This window comes from Garra rufa, chromosome 22 (assembly GCF_049309525.1).
Source record: "Garra rufa chromosome 22, GarRuf1.0, whole genome shotgun sequence".
Classification (NCBI taxonomy): domain Eukaryota; kingdom Metazoa; phylum Chordata; class Actinopteri; order Cypriniformes; family Cyprinidae; genus Garra; species Garra rufa.
The window spans coordinates 40,549,863-40,567,891 of NC_133382.1; the positions used below are offsets into that span (position 1 = coordinate 40,549,863).

Consider the following 18,029-nt stretch of genomic DNA (forward strand, 5'->3'; position numbering starts at 1 on the left):
TGCCATTTGGTGCCGTTAATTCCAGAAATGATTCATTATCGTGGAATACAGTGACCCACAATGCACTTGAGCTTTATTGGCTTGATAATAATTGCAGCTGGGTTTTAGTCTCTATTGAAGTCAGTATTTAAACAGGCTTTTAAAAGTTCAGATATTTTTACTGAAGATTTGATTAGGAAAGCAAAACAATAATTATGTTAAAGTTTTAGAATTTTTGTATCATTTATTTTTGAAGCAATCATATATAATGTATAAGATTGTTTAAAAAATAAATGATATAAACATTCTAAAACTTTAATCGAAATTGGCAAGTAACTGAAATAATAAAATGTATTAATTTAATAAAATTATTAAAATTTACACTGACATAAAAATGAAAAAGAAAGCACACATACAGACATAAAATAGCTTTTGTAATATATGAATTATATTATATCAATATGAAAATGAACACATATATAAATGCATATATAAAAATACATACATATATAGAGAGAGAGAGAGAAAGAGAGATAGAGATAAACTTAAAAAATCTAAATTGGCAAGTGACTGAAATTTTAGGTTGAAGTATTAAAATTACCAAAATTAACACAAAAGAAAATGAAAATATAAACACACTTTATATATATATAAACAGATAATGTTTTTAAAAAATTTTACATATGTAAAAAAATATATATAACAGCTTTTGTTATTATAGTTATATTAATAAAAAACTAAAAAAAAATCAAAGTTGGCAACTAGCTGAAATTTTCTTTTATAAATATTTGTTTTTTTCCAAGTTAGCTTTAATTATTATATTTTGATATACATGATATTTTCATATAATATATATATATTATATTTTATATTTTTTTATAATACTTCAACTTTTTGATTAGTAATGTGCATTTCTAAGAACTTTATTTGGACAACTTTAAAGGCAATTTTTCTCAATATTTAGATTTTTTTTGCACCCTCAGATTCCAGATTTGAAATAGTTGTATTTCCAAATATTGTCCTATCCTAGCTTTGAGATGATGTATAAATCTCAATTTAAAAAAAAATCATATATATATATATATATATATATATATATATATATATATATATATATATATATATATATATATATGATTATTATACTATAATAGTATTTGAATAATACAGCAGCACTGACTTGTTTTCTATTTGGTTCATGGCCATCAATGTAGTCTCATTTTCCTTTTCCTTTTTCCCCTTCATGTTTATGCAGCTAAAGTATTACACAAATGTACTGAAGTGTTACAAAGCAAGTGTACTTGTGTTTCTAGACTCCTCGTGGTGCTCCTGATGTTCAGCCGATGTGACGTCGCTCACCTGTGAAACAACACCAACCACCTCTAACACATCGCCTGCAGTTTGTGTGTTTTTTTCCATCTGCGTTTTAACCGTGTGGATGTTTTCGGGTGGTTTTGTATAAATTGTAAATAGTTGCAGGTTTTCAGAAGGTGCGAGAGCCGTCTCTCATGTGGTTTAACCTAATTTCTGTATTGTATAGTACTTGTATATACATGAATGAGAGCTTTAAGTGTTAATATTTATTAAATTTTTAAGTTGTAGGATGATGAAATACATGAAAATATACACATTGAAAAAAATGAGTTTTTATTTCAGATGCTATCTGGAAAATTCCCACTTGGATCATTTTTTACTGGATTAAAAAGGTCAAGGTTAAGAATATAATTTTTTTACAGTGGACAAATGAAACAAAAACATTCATTTCTGAGATTTCTATTTCTCTCATTTCCAAACAATATGATTAATATGAAAGCCATAAAATAAAAATAAATTAAAAAAAAGATAATTGCTTATATATTTTATTAAAATTATTTTATTAAAGTTAATCTACCAATGGTGTAAAAAAATATCTTGTTTTCTGAATTTTTTTTCTTACCCCATTGGCAGATTAACTTTAATAAAATAATTTTAATAAAATATATATTTTAATATTCTTAATAAAAGTTCAAGAAAATCAAAAAGATCTAAAATTTTAATAGTTTTTTTTTTTTTATCTTTTTTAATAAAATCATTTTTTAAATATTTAATTTTAAAAAATGTAAAAACTTTTTGAGTTACACATTGATTCAATAAAGTCAAAATGATCTAAATATTTTTATATTTTAATAGCATTTATGTTTTTAGAAATATGTATTTTGATAAAATCATTTTAATGAAATAATTTTTAAAACATTTTTAATAAAATTTATGTGATTTGAGTTGATTTAAGAAAGTCAAAATGATTTAAGTTTTTTTTGTATTCATTTTAATAGATATATAGTTTTTAAAACATAAAAAGTACTATTTAATAATTTAATAAATAAAATTAAAAACAATTTAAAAATAAATTAAACTTTCATGCAATTTGACTTTTTTTTTAAGAAAGTCAAAATGGTCAAAATAAAAATTAATAGTATTTTTTTAATATATATTTTAATAAAATAATGTTTTTTAATATTTTTAATAAAATGATTTTAAAAGTTTTAAACTTGAATTGATTTGAGAAGTCAAAATGATCTAAATATTTTTATATTAATTTTAATGTTTTTAAAATATGTATTTAATAAAATAAAATTTAATGAAATAATTTTTTTATATTTTAGTTTTATTTAAGTTTTTGCTTTGGGTAAGCAAAATAATTTGCCAGTGGGGTAAGAAAAAAATATTTCATACAGAAAACAAGATTATTTTTCTTACCCCATTGTCAGATTATTTTGCTTGTTTCAAGCAAAAACTGACTTAATTTGGACTTGTTTTTTCTAAAAAAAAATATATATAATAATAACTTAAAAAAATCCCTAACCCTAACCAATAAAAATGTTTTAATATTATTAATATTTTAAACTTTCATGCTTAATGTAATTTGATACACATTGATTCGAGACAGTCAAAATGATTTTTTTTAAACTATTAATAAAAAATTAATGCATTTTAATAGCATGTTTTATGTTTTTTTAAATATATGTTTTAATCAAATAATTTTTAATAAAATCTTTTTAAAATATTTTTAATAAAATGATTGAAAATGTTAAACCTTTCATGCAATTTAGGTTCCACATTGATTTGAGAAAGTCTAAATGATTTTTATTCGTTTTAATAGTATTTTTTGTTTTAAAAAATATATTTTTTAATAAAATAATTTTTTATGAAATATTTTTTACAAATATTTTTAAAAAATAATTAAAAAATGTAAACTTGCATGTGATTTAAGTTACACATTGATTCGAGACAGTCAAAATTATCAATTTTTTTTTTTAAATTTTAAAAATTTTTTTTAATATATAAATAAAATAATTTTTAATAAAATCTTTTTTAAAGTATATTTAATTTCATGTGATTTGTTACACATTGATTTGAGAAATTCAAAATGATAAAAATATATTTTTTTATTTAAAAAGTATTTTTGTTTTTAAAAATATTTTTTTAATAATTGTATGTGTGTATATATATATATATATATATATATATATTTTTTTTTTTTTATTATTATTATTATAGTTAATTGCTACATACTTGACAGATGAAAACCAATTTTTAGAAAAAGAGAAGTGGTGATTATTAAAAATTTGTTAAATATAGATTTTTTTTATAGGATAATTTTAATAAAATAATTTATAATATAATAGATTTTTTTATTAAAATGTTTTTAGTAAAAAAAAATTAAATGTATAATCAAAAAATACTGCCTTATAATTGATATTTTTAAAACAAGAGAAGCAATGTTGATACATTTTTAATAGTATTTTAATACTTTTTTATAAAATATTATTTTTTATATTATTATTTTTTTTTTTTTATTATTATTTTTTTTTGTATAGTTCAAAATCCTGCAAGCTACTTGACAGATTGACAGTTTTATGGAAAAGATTTTTGTGAAAATTAATTTTTTTCTTTTGAATGACAGATAATGGCAGATCTTTGAGTATTTTTCTGAGTGAACGATTCCTTTAAGCTGCACTAAAAAATAAAGTGCTCTTAGCCTGTAGTGTTACAGGTTCAGAGCTCATTATATTGTGGATTTGAGGCATGTCTAAAGTCTTTTCAGCCAATTGAATGAAGTCATTGTCCTCCGCTGATGTTCTCCTGCTCTCTAAAGGCCATCTTGGTGATTTTCAGAGACTATTAGAGATAAAAGTTGACTCTTGAGATGGTCTCTTTAGAGTCTCTTCAGCATGTCGTTTGTCTTTTTGAAGTATGAGATCCGCAGTGAATCACGCTGAGTCTGTCAGACGCTCTCATCTGTGTGCTGTCAGACGTGTGGCTCTGCATGATAACAACACGTCACGATGATTCCCGGCTCAACGATAAAGGAATAGTTCACCAAAAAAATCATTTAGTCGTTATTCACCCTCATGTTGCTCCAAAGCCATAATGCTGCGGTTTGTCCGGTTTCCTTCAATGCAACATTTTATTTGATTTTTAAGAATGTTAAACTTTCCACATTGATTCGAGAAAGTCAAAGTGATCAAAATATTTTTTTATTAATTTTAATAGTATTTATTTTTTTTGTAAATATATACTTTAATAAAATCATTTTAATAAAATCTAAATTTATATTAATTTTAATAGTATTTGTTTTTAAAAATATAGCTTTAAAAAATAAGTTTTAATGAAATCTTTTTTTATTATTTTTAATACAATTATTTAAAAAAATGTTAAACTTTCATGCAATTTGAGTTCCACATTGATTCGAGAAAGTCGAAGTGATCAAAATATTTTTTAATAAATAAATTTTAATAGTATTTATGTTTTTAAAACTATGTACTTGAATAAAATATTTGTTCTTATATTTTTTAAATTTAAATTTGCATGAAAGTTTAACATTTTTTAAATAGAGTTCCACATTGAAAAAGAAAGTCAAAATGATCAAAGTATTTTTTTTATTAGTTTTAAGGCAAGGCAAGGCAAAGACAAATATATTTTTTATATATTTGTAATAAAATGATTATAAAATGTACATTTTTAAAATCATTTTAATAGTATTTTTTATGTTATTTTATTTATATTTATATATATATATATAAACATTTTTTTTTTATTATAGTTTATCCAAAATTGCTACATACTTGACAGATAATTTGTTAAAAAATTAAAAAAAATGCTGTTAAAATTTTGGAAAAAGAGCAGGGATGATTATTAAAAAACTGTTTTTAAAACATCTTACTTTTGTAGTATTTTGTAATACTTTTTTTGAGCTATTTTTCATTAAAATATCTAAATCTTCTTTAAAAAAACATTACAAAACATTACAAGTCTTACTGACCCCAAACTTTTGAGTATATTTAAAAAAAAAAATAATGAGAAAAACGCTAAAATATTACAAATAAAGCTAACTAAAATTTAAATGACAACAGAAATGAAACAATATGTATAAAGTGATACTAAAATAACATTGCTGTCTTTTATGATCTAAAAGGTATATGCTGTTCTTTATATTTTAAAGTATATTAAAAATATATATATTTTATATTGTAAAAACATTTTGCAATATTAAATTTTTTTAAATATTTTGATCAAATAAATGCAGCCTTGATGAGCATGAAGACTTTAGATTTTTTTTTAATCTTTTTAATGGTATTTTAAAAAATGTAATGGTTAATAAAAATTTATTTTAATAGTTTTTATATAAAATCATTATATATATATTTTTTTACAACATTACATTTGTTTTTAGTATTTTGCTCAAATAAATGCAGCCTTGATATTTTGTTTTTAACAATATATATTTAAAAAATTTTATAAAATTATTATATATATATACACTTTTTAAAAAATACATTATTTATATATATATATATATTTTTTTTTTTCATTATTACATTTTTTTGTATTTTTGATTAAATAAATGCTTGAGCATGAGACTAGATTTTTTAATAGTATTTTTTACATTTTTAAAATATTTATATTTTAATATTTATTTATATTTTTTATTTTTTTTATAAAATCATTATATATAATGAAAATAGAAATGTTGCAATATTTATAAAAATGATACTAAAATAACTGTTGTATTTTAAGAGCTAAAAGGTCAAAACATTTTTATCTATATTATAAATATTTTTTATCTATATTTAAAATAAAATTGCAATACATAAATTTAAAAATAAAAATAATTTAAAATATAAATAAAATACTAAAACAACATGCTGTGAAAAATATTTTTATTGTCACTTTATATGGTCAAATCAATTAAAAAAATCATGAGTAGTTGATTTGCTTTGTTATCTTCCACACAAGTTTCATAGTGTTCATCTGAGGTGTATGTTGCATGTCTATGTTCCTATATCGACTTCTGCCATCAGTGTTGCTGTCTGACTCTCAGCATCGGTTGTTTTCTGGGTCCTTTGCTTCCAGCCGGCGCCGCAGGTGTTTAGTGAAGTCCTCTTGCACTCGAGGAAGAGCCTTGTTCAATAGTGACTGCGGCAGCCAACCCTGAAAACACAAGGACACGCTCAACACACCACTGCAGAAATACTTCAGGGAATCTTTGAAGCTGGAAAGACTGGCTTTAGAAACTATTTTCACTCAAAAATCTGTAGTAAATTCACAAATAATAGAGTAATGCTGGTTTAACTCTTGTACGGTCTTCTTCTGTCACTTCTGACCAAAGAATTTAACATTATGTATTTTTCAAAAATCACAGCTTTATCAAAATGACATGAAACCTGGTGACTTTTATGGCACTTGTAATGTGAACACAGAAAAAAAAATGTTTCGAACAGGCTAAGTGGGCGTAAAAACATCTAACTCTTTACCTAAACTGTTATGTCTCAATGCATTGCATTTTTTAAATTAAATTCCAAATCAAAATATGGGTAAAAAAATGCTTCCTTGCGCTCATTTTCTAACATTTTGTTCAGGATTGACTATAATCATAATGCAAAAACTAACACTTCTAAAAGAAAATATCTAAAAATTGACAAAAAGTACTCTTTCAGAATGTCTAAATATATGTTCAAGTCCACTACTTACTAAAAATAAGCAATTATGTCATGTTTTTCTTTCATTGCTCTGACCAGATGGTGCTAATCTGTCTTCAAAAAATGGATTTGAAAGGCCTAGTCTCTATTTTAATCTGAAATACTGCATTAATTAAAAATTAATTTAGAAAAATTAGGGAAACAAATTGTACTATTTTCAATGGAAAAAATATATCATAATTATTGCATAAATAATAATTAGTACCATAAAATTCTCTCAAAATAGAAAGGAAAAAAGAAAAAATATTATTGAACAAAAATATATTAGATTGGTTTTACTGACGGTAAAAAAGAAGTTGCGTTTCAGGTGTCCGGCCACTTTTGACTGCAAAGACAATGAGTGTGACTCCCAAATCAGGAGCGAAACGAAGTTTTGAAGTAGAAAAAAATAGTATTTTTTATGTACTTTATGTACTTCGAAAAATCATTTCTATGCCAACAATCATTAGGATATTAAGTAAAGATCATGTTCCTTGAAGATATTTTGTAAATTTCCTATTGCAAATATATCGAAACATAATTTTTGATTAGTGATATGCATTGCTAAGAATTTCATTCGAACAACTTTAAAGGTGATTTTCTCAATATTTAGATTTTTTTTTTGCACCCTCAGATTCCAGATTTTCAAATAATAGTATCTCGACCAAATATCATCCTATCCTAACAAACCATACAGAATGAAAACAGCTTTCAGATTAATTAAAAAAAGGACCATTATGACAGGTTTTGTGGTCTAGGGTCACATATAATGTCTGTGTTTATCTGCTGGTCATCACACAATCAGGAAAATCGTCAAAATTGTGCATGTTTTACATTTACATTTATTCATTTAGCAGACGCTTTTATCCAAAGCGACTTACAATTGGGGAATACAACAAGTGATTCATCCTAAGGAGGCAGATCGACATAGGAAGTGCTCAAAAATACCATATGTCAGGCGTTGTTAGATGAGTACGGGCTAGAAAGGGAAGATCAGGAAAGAGAGGAGAAGAATTTTTTTTTTTTTTTTTTTTTATTGAGTCAGATAGTGTCATTTTGTACCTTGACGTCCATGTTGACCAGCCAGATGAAGCGACTGCAGTCGGGACGGTCCTGAAGCGGCTCCAGGACGATGCAGGTTGGTCCGTCTTCAGCCCTGAACACAACAAACAAAGAATAAACACTTATAGACAGTCTTTACCATCAGAAAACACTTTTAGAGTATGTCTACTTAAAGCAACTTCTAATTGCAATCTATATGAAATGAAAAGTAAAGAGAGGTACACTGCAAAAAAATGCTTTTCTTTTTTCGATTTTTTGTCTTGTTTCCAGCCAAAATATCTAAATATGTTTTCAGGAAAAAACAAGTCAAAATTAAGAGTGTTTTTGCTTGAAACAAGCAAAAAAATCTGCCAATGGGGTAAGAAAAATAATCTTGTTTTCTGTTTGAAATAAGATTTTTCTTCTTACCTCATTGGCAGATTATTTTGCTTGTTATAAGCAAAAATTCACATAATTTTGACTTATTTTTCACATAATTAAGACAATAATTTTTACTTGTCTAGAAAATCCTTCTTCATTTAAGAATTTTTAGATATTTTGGCTGGAAACAAGACAAAAAAGCATTTTTTGCAGTGTAAAACATCAAATATGTAAAGTCATCAGTTATCGCCCTCAATGATCCAAAACCCCACATTAAAGGAGTAGTTCACTTCAAGAACAATAATTTACAGATAATTTACTCACTCCCTTGTCATCCAAGATGTTCATATCTTTCTTTCTTCAGTCGTAAAGAAATTGTTTTTTTGAGGAAAACATTTCAAGATTTCTCTCCATATAGTGGACTTTAATGGTGCCCCGAGTTTGAACTTCCAAAATGCAGTTTAAATGCAGCTTCAAAGGGCTCTAAACGATCCCAGATGAGGAAGAAGGGTCTTATCTAGTGAACCGATTGGTTACTTTCCATAAAAATGTACAATTTATATACTTTTTAACCTCAAATGCTCATCTTGTCTAGCTAGTCTCTGTGTATTCTAGTTCAAGACAGTTAGGGTGTGTCAGAAAACTCCCTACAAAAAAAAAAATCGTCCTACATCCCTGTTTTACCTTTTTTTATAAAGGGCTTTAATCGTCATTGTGTTTTCACTTTGAAAACACTGGGTCGGTACTTCTGCAGCGATTTTGAAGTTGGAGGAGCAAATGAGATGGGAGTTTTTAGACATACCCTAACTGTCTTGAACTGGAATAGACAGAGTACGCATGCGCATCGTAGAGCTAGACAAGATGAGCATTTGAGGTTGAAAAGTATATGAATTGTACTTTTTTTAAATAAGCGATGGTTTCACTAGATAAGACCCTTCTTCCTCAGCTGGAAATTCAATCTCGGGGGCACCATAAAAGTCCACTATATGGAGAGAAATCCTGAAATGTTTTCCTCAACAAAACATATTTTCTTTGTGACTGAAGGAAGAAAGAAAGGCATGAACATCTTGGATGACAAGGGCGTGAGTACATTATCTGTACATTTTTGTTCTGAAAGTGAACTAATCCTTTAATTGAGCTTCTGTTTCATAAAACAAAAGTGGATGGTGACACTTATTTATACTTTTTACTACAAAACAACGTAAAAGTGCCATAATGGTGGTACATGTGGCTTCTGCGCTAAATGCAAAGTCTTCAGACATCATATATGAGCTTTAAGTGACAAACAGGGCTCTTGAAGTCACTTAAAGCACTTTTAGTCGATGTTCAATAAAAAAAAAATTGTGGCACTGTGATTAGAGAACATAAGCTTTGGCATTCAAACATATTTTTGCTTTGCACTGAAGTAAGTCAGTGTGAATTAAACAACTTGGGGGTGAATAAAAGAACAATTATTTATTCACATCCATGTCATCCAAAATGTTCATGTCTTTCTTTCTTCAGCCACAAAGGAACTAATTATTTTGAGGAAAACATTTCAGGATTTTTCTCCATATAGTGGACTTCAATGGTGCTCAATGGATTGAAAAGTTAAAAATTCAGTTTCAATGCAGCTTCAAAGGGCTCTAAATGATCCTAGATGAGGAAGAAGGGTCTTATCTAGTGAACCTATTGGTTATTTTCTATAAAAATGTACAATTTATATACCTTTTAAGCTCAAATGCTTGTCTTTTCTAGCTCTGCCTGAACTCTGTGTATTCCAGTTCAAGACAGTTAGGGTGTGTTGAAAAAAGTATATAAATTGTATAAATTGTACTTTTTTTAAATAAGCGATGGTTTCAAAATGTTTATGTCTTTCTTTCTTCAGCAAAGAAATTAAATATTTTGAGGAAAACATTCCAGGATTTTTCTCTACATTATGGACTTAAATGATGCTAATTTTGAAGGTTAATTCAGTTTCAATGCAGCTTTAAAGGACTCTAAATGAACCCAGCTGAGGAATAAGGGTCTTATCTAGGTAAACGATTTGTCATTTTGAAAAAAAAAAGTATAATTTATATACTTTTTAACCGCAAATGCTTATCTTGTCTAGCTCTGTGATGCACATGCGTACTCTGGTTCAAGACAGGTATGTCAAAAAACTCTCATCTCATTTTCTCCAACTTCAAAATCATCCTACATTGCTGTTTTATCTTTTTTTGTAAAGGCTGTTTGACTCTCCTTGTCTGTTCACTTTGTAAACACTGGGTCTGTACTTGGGATGTAGGATGATTTTGAAGTTGGAAGAGAAAATGAGACCCTAACTGTCTTGAACTGAAATACACAGAGTTCAGGCAGAGCTAGACAAGTCAAGCATTTGAGGTTAAAAAGTATTTAAATTGTCATTTTTTAGAAAATAACCGATCGTTTCGCTAAATAAGACCCTTCTTCCTCAGCTGGGATCGTTTAGAGGCCTTTGAAGCTGCATTTAAACTGCATTTTGTAAGTTCAAACTCAGAGCACCATAGAAGTCCACTATATGGAAAATAATCCTGAATTGTTTTCCTCAGAAAACATTTTTTTGCAACTGAAGAAAGAAAGACATGAACATTTTGGAAAGACATAGGGGTTAGTAGATTATCAGGATTTTATTTTTATTTTTTTTGGATGGAAGTGGAGTAATCGCTAAGTGGAAATTGTTGGCTAAACACATTGTGACACACTTTAAAGAGTCTTCTAAATGATCACATCCTCCATTGCGGTGTGTTTACCTGACAAACCCTGGCTGAGGAGGCAAAGACTCCAACCACGTCGCAGCTCCACCCAAATAAACACGTGATCCAATCTTGGACGAATGCCGGACGCTCAGAAAGTCCCGCTGACCAATCAGGTTTCCTGCTGTTTCTGCCGAAACCTCATGTGTAACCACAGTATTCCTGCTCACGTGTTTCAACACCTGCGGGATAAAGGAGTTTGTTTTAATCATGAGGCTCAGTCAGACTTTCATTATTTCATGGAAACACAACACAGAAAGAGTCTAAACAAAACAAAATAACTATATTGTGAAGTTTTCGTTACAATAAGCAAACCATGAAAGTTAAGTAGTTAACATCTTGGCTACTGCAGACTTGAGTTTACCCTTATGAAAAAATGTACCATGGTTTTACTATAGTAAAAGTGCAGTAAACATTTTTTTTTTTTTTTTGGCGTACTGATTACCATTTGTATAACCACAGCATTGCAACAAATAACATGGTTAATCTATGCTTTTGTGGTCCCGGGTCACATAAGAAAATTTGATTCTCTATAATTTTCTATTTGTCATTCATGCAGCTGTGCTTATTTATATGAAAATTATTTATAAGTATTCCATAATGGATAATAAGTAAACAAACAGATTCTCCACACCTTGCTGATTAAATTAAATCAGAAATTGTGATGCGATCAATAACCCACAGAAAACACTGAGCAGAGAGAGACTCAAGGTGTTCAACAGAAAAATACACTATATACACTAAAAAATTTTCCCCAGTTTCAATTTAAAAACGTAAGTTTAGGAGCTGCCTTAAAATTTTAAGTTACATCAACTTAAAACTATAAGTCATTTCAACTCATAATGACTTTTCAGTATTGCATAATGAATAATAAGTAAATACACAGATTCTCCACACCTTGCTGATTAAATTAAATCAGAAATTGTTATGCGATCAATAACCCACAGAAAACAGACTGAGCAGAGAAAGACTCAAGGTGTTCAACAGATAAATACACTATATACACTAAAAAGTTTTCCCCAATTTCAACTTAAAAACTTAAGTTTAGGAGCTGCCTTAAAATTTTAAGTTACATCAACTTAAAACTATAAGTCATTTCAACTCATAATGACTTTTCAGTATTGCATAATGAATAAGCAAATACACAGATTCGCCACACTTTGCTGATTAACTTAAATCAGAAATTGTGATGCAATCAATAACCCACAGAAAACAGACTGAGCAGAGAGAGACTCGAGGTGTTCAACAGATAAATACACTATATACACTAAAAAGTTTTCCCCAATTTCAACTTAAAAACTTAAGTTTAGGAGCTGCCTTAAAATTTTAAGTTACATCAACTTAAAACTATAAGTCATTTCAACTCATAATGACTTTTCAGTATTGCATAATGAATAAGCAAATACACAGATTCGCCACACTTTGCTGATTAAATTAAATCAGAAATTGTGATGCAATCAATAACTCACAGAAAACACTGAGCAGAGAGAGACTCAAGGTGTTCAACAGAAAAATACACTATATACACTAAAATGTTTTCCCTAGTTTCAACTTAAAAACTTAAGTTTAGGAGCTGCCTTAAAATTTTAAGTTACATCAACTTAAAACTAAAAGTCACGACAATAAAACGAGTTAAAATGACTTGTACTTTTAAGTTTATTTAACTTAAAATTTTAAGGCAGCTGATGAACTTAATGTTTTAAGTTGAAACTGGTAAAAAAAATGTATCACTGTAAAAAAAATGTTTCAAAAAGTTTCAGCTTAAAATAATTTGTTACCCAACTGACTTAAATTTTTTACTTAAGTCAACTTGAAATGTTAAGTTACTAAATGTTAATTTAAGTGACAACTGGAATATTTTAGTTTACTAAACTAAACATTTTAAGTCAGCGGGGTAACAAATTATTTTGAGTTGAAACAACTTTTTTTTTTACAGTGAGAAAAGCTTTAATTAAATGAAGGCTTTTCTACTATATAGTGTGTGTTTCTGTTGAACACCTTGTGTCTCTCTCTGCATCTTTCATCTCGAATGTAATTAGTTTGTCTGTAACTGGTGTCTTAAGACGTATATCTTATCCAAACAGTTGCATGTGTGTCTCTTGATAAGTTAAACATACATGATGGAAGGGGTTGTGTTCATGTGTCCTCAGGTCAGCTGCTCTGTGATTAATGCTGCTCATTTCATCTCATAATTACCGTAATCACTAGATGACTATCTAGACGTTATATGTTCACTTCCTCAGACTCGGGGTTATGCGTTTCTATGGCAACACAGTTAAAGGCAAAACTAATCTGTGTAATTAATAGACACAACCATGATAAAGAAAGTAACATTCATTATGCAAATACCTTAATTAACTTTAAGTGTATTTAGCGGGACATTAGATGTGTTTCCGAATTAACAGAAATGTTTGCATCAATTTTTTTGAGTTTTGACAACTTTTAATGAAATTTTGTTCAACCAACAAACCACACTGAGTTAGAGGAACTATTTTGTAGCATAAGTACATTTTTAAGTTGATTACTCAAAAAAATCAGTTACTCCAACTAATTGAGTTGTGGCCCTGGAACCATTTTTTTCTAGTTAAATCAACAGCTAGCTAAGCACATGCTAAATGTAATGTATTTAGCTTGTAAATTGAATGAACAAGATATCACTAATCTATGGAAGCTTTCCATTGGTGTATGGTTTGTTGGGATTGGACATATTTGAAAATATTGAATCTGAGGTGCAAGAAAATTAAAGTACTGAGAAAATCACCTTTAAAGTTGTTCAAATGAAGTTCTTGGCAATGCATATTACTAATCAAAAATTACGTTTTGATATATTTGCGGTAGAAAATTTACAAAATATATTCATGGAACATGATCCATTTCCTAATGATTTTTGGCATAAAAAAAATTGATTATTTTGACCCATATTGCTACAAATATACCTGTGCTACTTAAGACAGGGTGACAAATATAGTTAAATTCCAGTAGTATAGGCCAAGCATTGCATCATTTTTGTTTAATATTTTATTTATATTATTAACACAAGTCATCTTAAAAACAGATGCTGTGTGACCCTCACAGAAAATGAGAGAAACCTCACCTCCCTCATATATCTGCTTAGGCAACAGATCGATGATCTGAACACTTTTAGCTCTATTGATTTATCAAGAGGGAATATTAAACAGCGGTGTGTCTTTGAGAGCTGCTCAACAAGCCAAAAACCATCAATCCAAAGCTCCTGTCACTATATTTACAACTACAGTCAGGTTCTGCTTTGGGAATTGAAACTGTGACAGAATTACTAACAGATTTTCTTAGTCTGGTTTATGCTAGATGTGTTACTTCTGCTCACCAAGGCTGCATTTATTTGATCAAAAATACTGTAATAATTGTGAAATATTTTTACAGTTTTAAAAAGCTGTTTTATATGTGAATATCTGTTAAAATGTAATTTATTTCTGTGATCAAAGTTACATTTTCAGCATCATTACTGATCATAAATGCATGATGCAAAGCTGCACACTGCCAAAAATGCTTTTCTTAAGATTTTTGTCTCGTTTCCAGCCGAAATGTTTAAAAATTCTTAAATCAAGAAGGATTTTCTAGACAAGTACAAAATAGTTTCTTGTTTTCAGAAAAAACAAGTCAAAATTAAGTGAGTTTTTGTTTTTGAGTTTAATTTGCCAATGGGGTAAGAAAAAAAAAAGTCTTATTTCAAACTGAATTTAGACTTGGTTTTTTTTTTCTGAAAACAATAAATTAATTTTTACTTGTCTAGAAAATCCTTCTTAATTTAAGAAAATTAAGAATTTTTTTTATTTATTTTTTTGCAGTGCAGTTCAGTTCAGAAGTTTGGAGTCAGTAAGAATAGTGAGCATAAAAAGGCTCCCCTGCTCACCAAAGCTGCATTTATTTGATCAAAAATACAGTTAAAATGGTAAAATATTTTAATATTCAAAAAAGCTTTCATGTATGTGAATATCTGTTAAAATGTAATTTATTTCTGTGATCAAAGTTGAATTTTCAACAGTCTTCAGTGTCACATGATCCTTCAGAAATCATTCTAATATGCTAATTTGCTGCTCAAGAAACATTTCTGATTATATATATTATATTATATTTTATTTCTCTGGATTTACAGATAAAATGAAAGTTAAAAAGAACAGCATTTACTTAAATTTTTTTTTTTTTTTTTTTGATTATAAATGTCTTTGCTGTCACTTTTGATCAATTTAATGCATCCTTAATAAATAAAAGTACTAATTTGGTATAAGTCTTACTTTGACGCGTCTAATGCTGGGGTTCCATTCGTGCATCTCCTCTATTCTGAAGAACAAGATGTCTTGAAGATCCTGTGGAGACGCATTCAGTTCGGCCTCTAATCGGAAAACCTTCCTGTTGCCTGTGAGAACTTTACTATAGATCACATCTCCATTTTTCTGAAGGGAAAGACGTTCATAATTTCCTTTGAGAACACATTTTGCACACCAAGAGAACTTTTTAAAGATGTCATTTCATAGAAGATCACCTCGGCCATCTCTAGTTTCCATCCATCCTTAGATTCCACAATGTTTAGAGCTTCATTGAGCGCTGCTTCTCCTTGTCTCAGATAAAACACGTCCTCATCAGCCAACACAGACATCCTCTGCTCCAACAGCTTTACCTCTGAAGACAATCATTATACAAGTTTTAGGATTTTGAAAAGTTTACGTACACCTTGCAGATCTGCAAAATGTTAATTATTTTAGCAAAATAAGAAGGATCATGCAAAATGCATGTTATTTTTTAATTAATACTGACCTGAATAAGGTATTTCACATCAAATGTGTTTAAGTTCACAAGAGAAAATAATAGTTGAAATTTTAAAATGTACTCATACATACTGTACACTTGATTCTTCAAACTGTGTTGTTACCTGAATGATCCACAGCTGTGTTTTTTTGTTTATTGATAGTTGTTCATGAGTCCCTTGTTTGTCCTGAACAGTTAAACTGCCTGCTGTTCTTCAGAAAAATCCTTCAGGTCCTACTGATTCTTTGGTTTTTCAGCAGTTTTGTATATTTGAACCCTTTTCAACAATGACTGTATGATTTTGAGATCCATTTTTTCACACTGAGGACAACTGAGGGACTCATATGTAACAATTACAGAAGGTTCAAACACTCACTGATGCTCCAGAAGGAAAAACCATGCATTAAGAGCCGGGGGTGAAAACTTTTGAACAGAATGAAGTTGTGTACATTTTTCTTATTTGCCTAAATATCATATTTTTTTCATTTAGTGCTGCCCTTCAGAACCTACAGAAGATAGTTACATGTTTCCCAGAAGACAAAATAAGTTACATTTACCCTGATCTTCACATTTTTCAAAGGAAAGGGTTCAATTACACAGAAATGCTGAAAAACCAAAGAATTTGTGGGAGCTGAAGGATTTTTCTGAAGAACAGCAGGCAGTTCAACTGTTCAGGACAAACAAGGGACTCAGGAACAACTATCACTAAACAAAAAACACAGCTGTGGATCATTCAAGTAACAACACAGTATTAAGAATCAATTGGTAAAGCGGTAATTTTTATAAATTCAACTATTGTTTTTTCTTGGGCACTCTTAAAAATAAAGGTGCTCTAAAAGGTTCTTCACAGCGATGCCATAGAAGAACCATTTTTCAGTCAAAGGTTCTTTAAAGAACCACCTCTTTCTTATGTTTTTAGAATCTGAAGAAACCACAAAGAACCTTTTTTGAAACAGAAAGGTTCTTCAGATGTTAAAGGTTCTTTATGGAACCATTTAGACAAAAAAAAGTTATTCTATGGCGTTGTAAAGCACCTTTATTTTTAAGAGTGTGGACTATATGTAAACGTCTTTTGTGTAAAATATACTGTGTATTAAGGTCAGTATTAAATAAAAAATAACATGCATTTTGCATGATACTTCTTATTTTGCAGATTCTGCAAGGTGTATGTAAACTTTTGAGCAGCAAATCAGCATGTTAGGATCATGTGACACTGAAGACTGCACTAATGATGCTGAAAATTCAACTTTGATCACAGAAATAAATTACATTTTAACAGATATTCACATAGAAGACTGCTTTTTGAATATTAAAAATATTGTGCAATTTTTACTGCATTTTAGATCAAATAAATGCAGCATTGGTGAGCAGAAGAGCCTTTTTAATGCTCACCATTCTGGACTGAACTGCAGCTCTGCATCATGCATTAGCTGTAGCATTGAAGTTACAGTAAATATAAATGCACAGACTCACTTTCAGTCCATCTCAAAGGGCTCCATGCTGAAAGGGCAATTTGTCCTCTGCTCTGCCAGCGTGCAAACTCCTGGCCGAACGCCACCAGAGCTGCTCGCTGCAGACCTGCGGGACAGCAAAGACACCATCAATAAAACACAATACAAACACAAACTCATGCATAGAGCTGCAGCTTCAGGTCAGGCACCTGCAATGCTCCGTACAAGTGGGTATGAGATTCCAAAGCAGAGCTTCATGATAGCCGGCGGCATGTTGGCTCCTGCTGAGATGGCAAAGAGGAGGAGGCCATGGGACGCTTATATAGAGCTGGTGAAGGACAGAGATGAAGATAACGGCTTCATTTGTAAGATAGGATTCAGTTTGGCTTTGCCCACAAGGCCACATTCAAGAGGAACAAGAATGCAGATTTGCACTGTTTAAAGTCACTGGAACCTGCTAGATGTGATAAAAGATTAGAGGAATAATTCAAAAATCACAATTCTGTCTGAGTCACACTGCAAAAAATGCTTTTGTTACTTAGATTTTTTGTTTCCAGCCAAAGTATCTAACAATGCTTAAATCAAGAAGGATTTTCTAGATGAGTAAACTTAAGTGAGTTTTTGCTTAAAACAAAATGGGG

At 29.0% G+C, this 18,029-nt stretch overlaps 1 protein-coding gene across 1 annotated transcript; it reads right to left on the reverse strand.

Annotated features, from left to right (window-relative positions):
* Positions 1–6,336: 6,336 nt before the first annotated feature.
* On the reverse strand, positions 6,337–17,661 carry LOC141297557 (steroidogenic acute regulatory protein, mitochondrial-like). Its single transcript, XM_073827974.1, has 7 exons — positions 17,598–17,661; positions 17,411–17,515; positions 15,675–15,811; positions 15,427–15,585; positions 11,150–11,334; positions 8,040–8,133; positions 6,337–6,450 (listed from the first exon to the last, which is right to left on the reverse strand). The coding sequence occupies exons 1-7, from the start codon at positions 17,659–17,661 to the stop codon at positions 6,337–6,339; spliced, it is 858 nt and encodes a 285-aa protein (XP_073684075.1).
* Positions 17,662–18,029: the final 368 nt, after the last annotated feature.

Bases quoted from the DNA above. Each gene is read 5' to 3' on its own strand.
- LOC141297557 (XM_073827974.1), bottom strand. From the start codon at position 17,661: ATGCCGCCGGCTATCATGAAGCTCTGCTTTGGAATCTCATACCCACTT. The intron at 8,134-11,149 runs GTAAACACACCG...TGTTGTGTTCAG, and splicing joins CCTCAGCCAGGGTTTGTCAG to GGCTGAAGACGGACCAACCT. The intron at 6,451-8,039 runs GTACAAAATGAC...TTGTGTTTTCAG, and splicing joins TGGTCAACATGGACGTCAAG to GGTTGGCTGCCGCAGTCACT.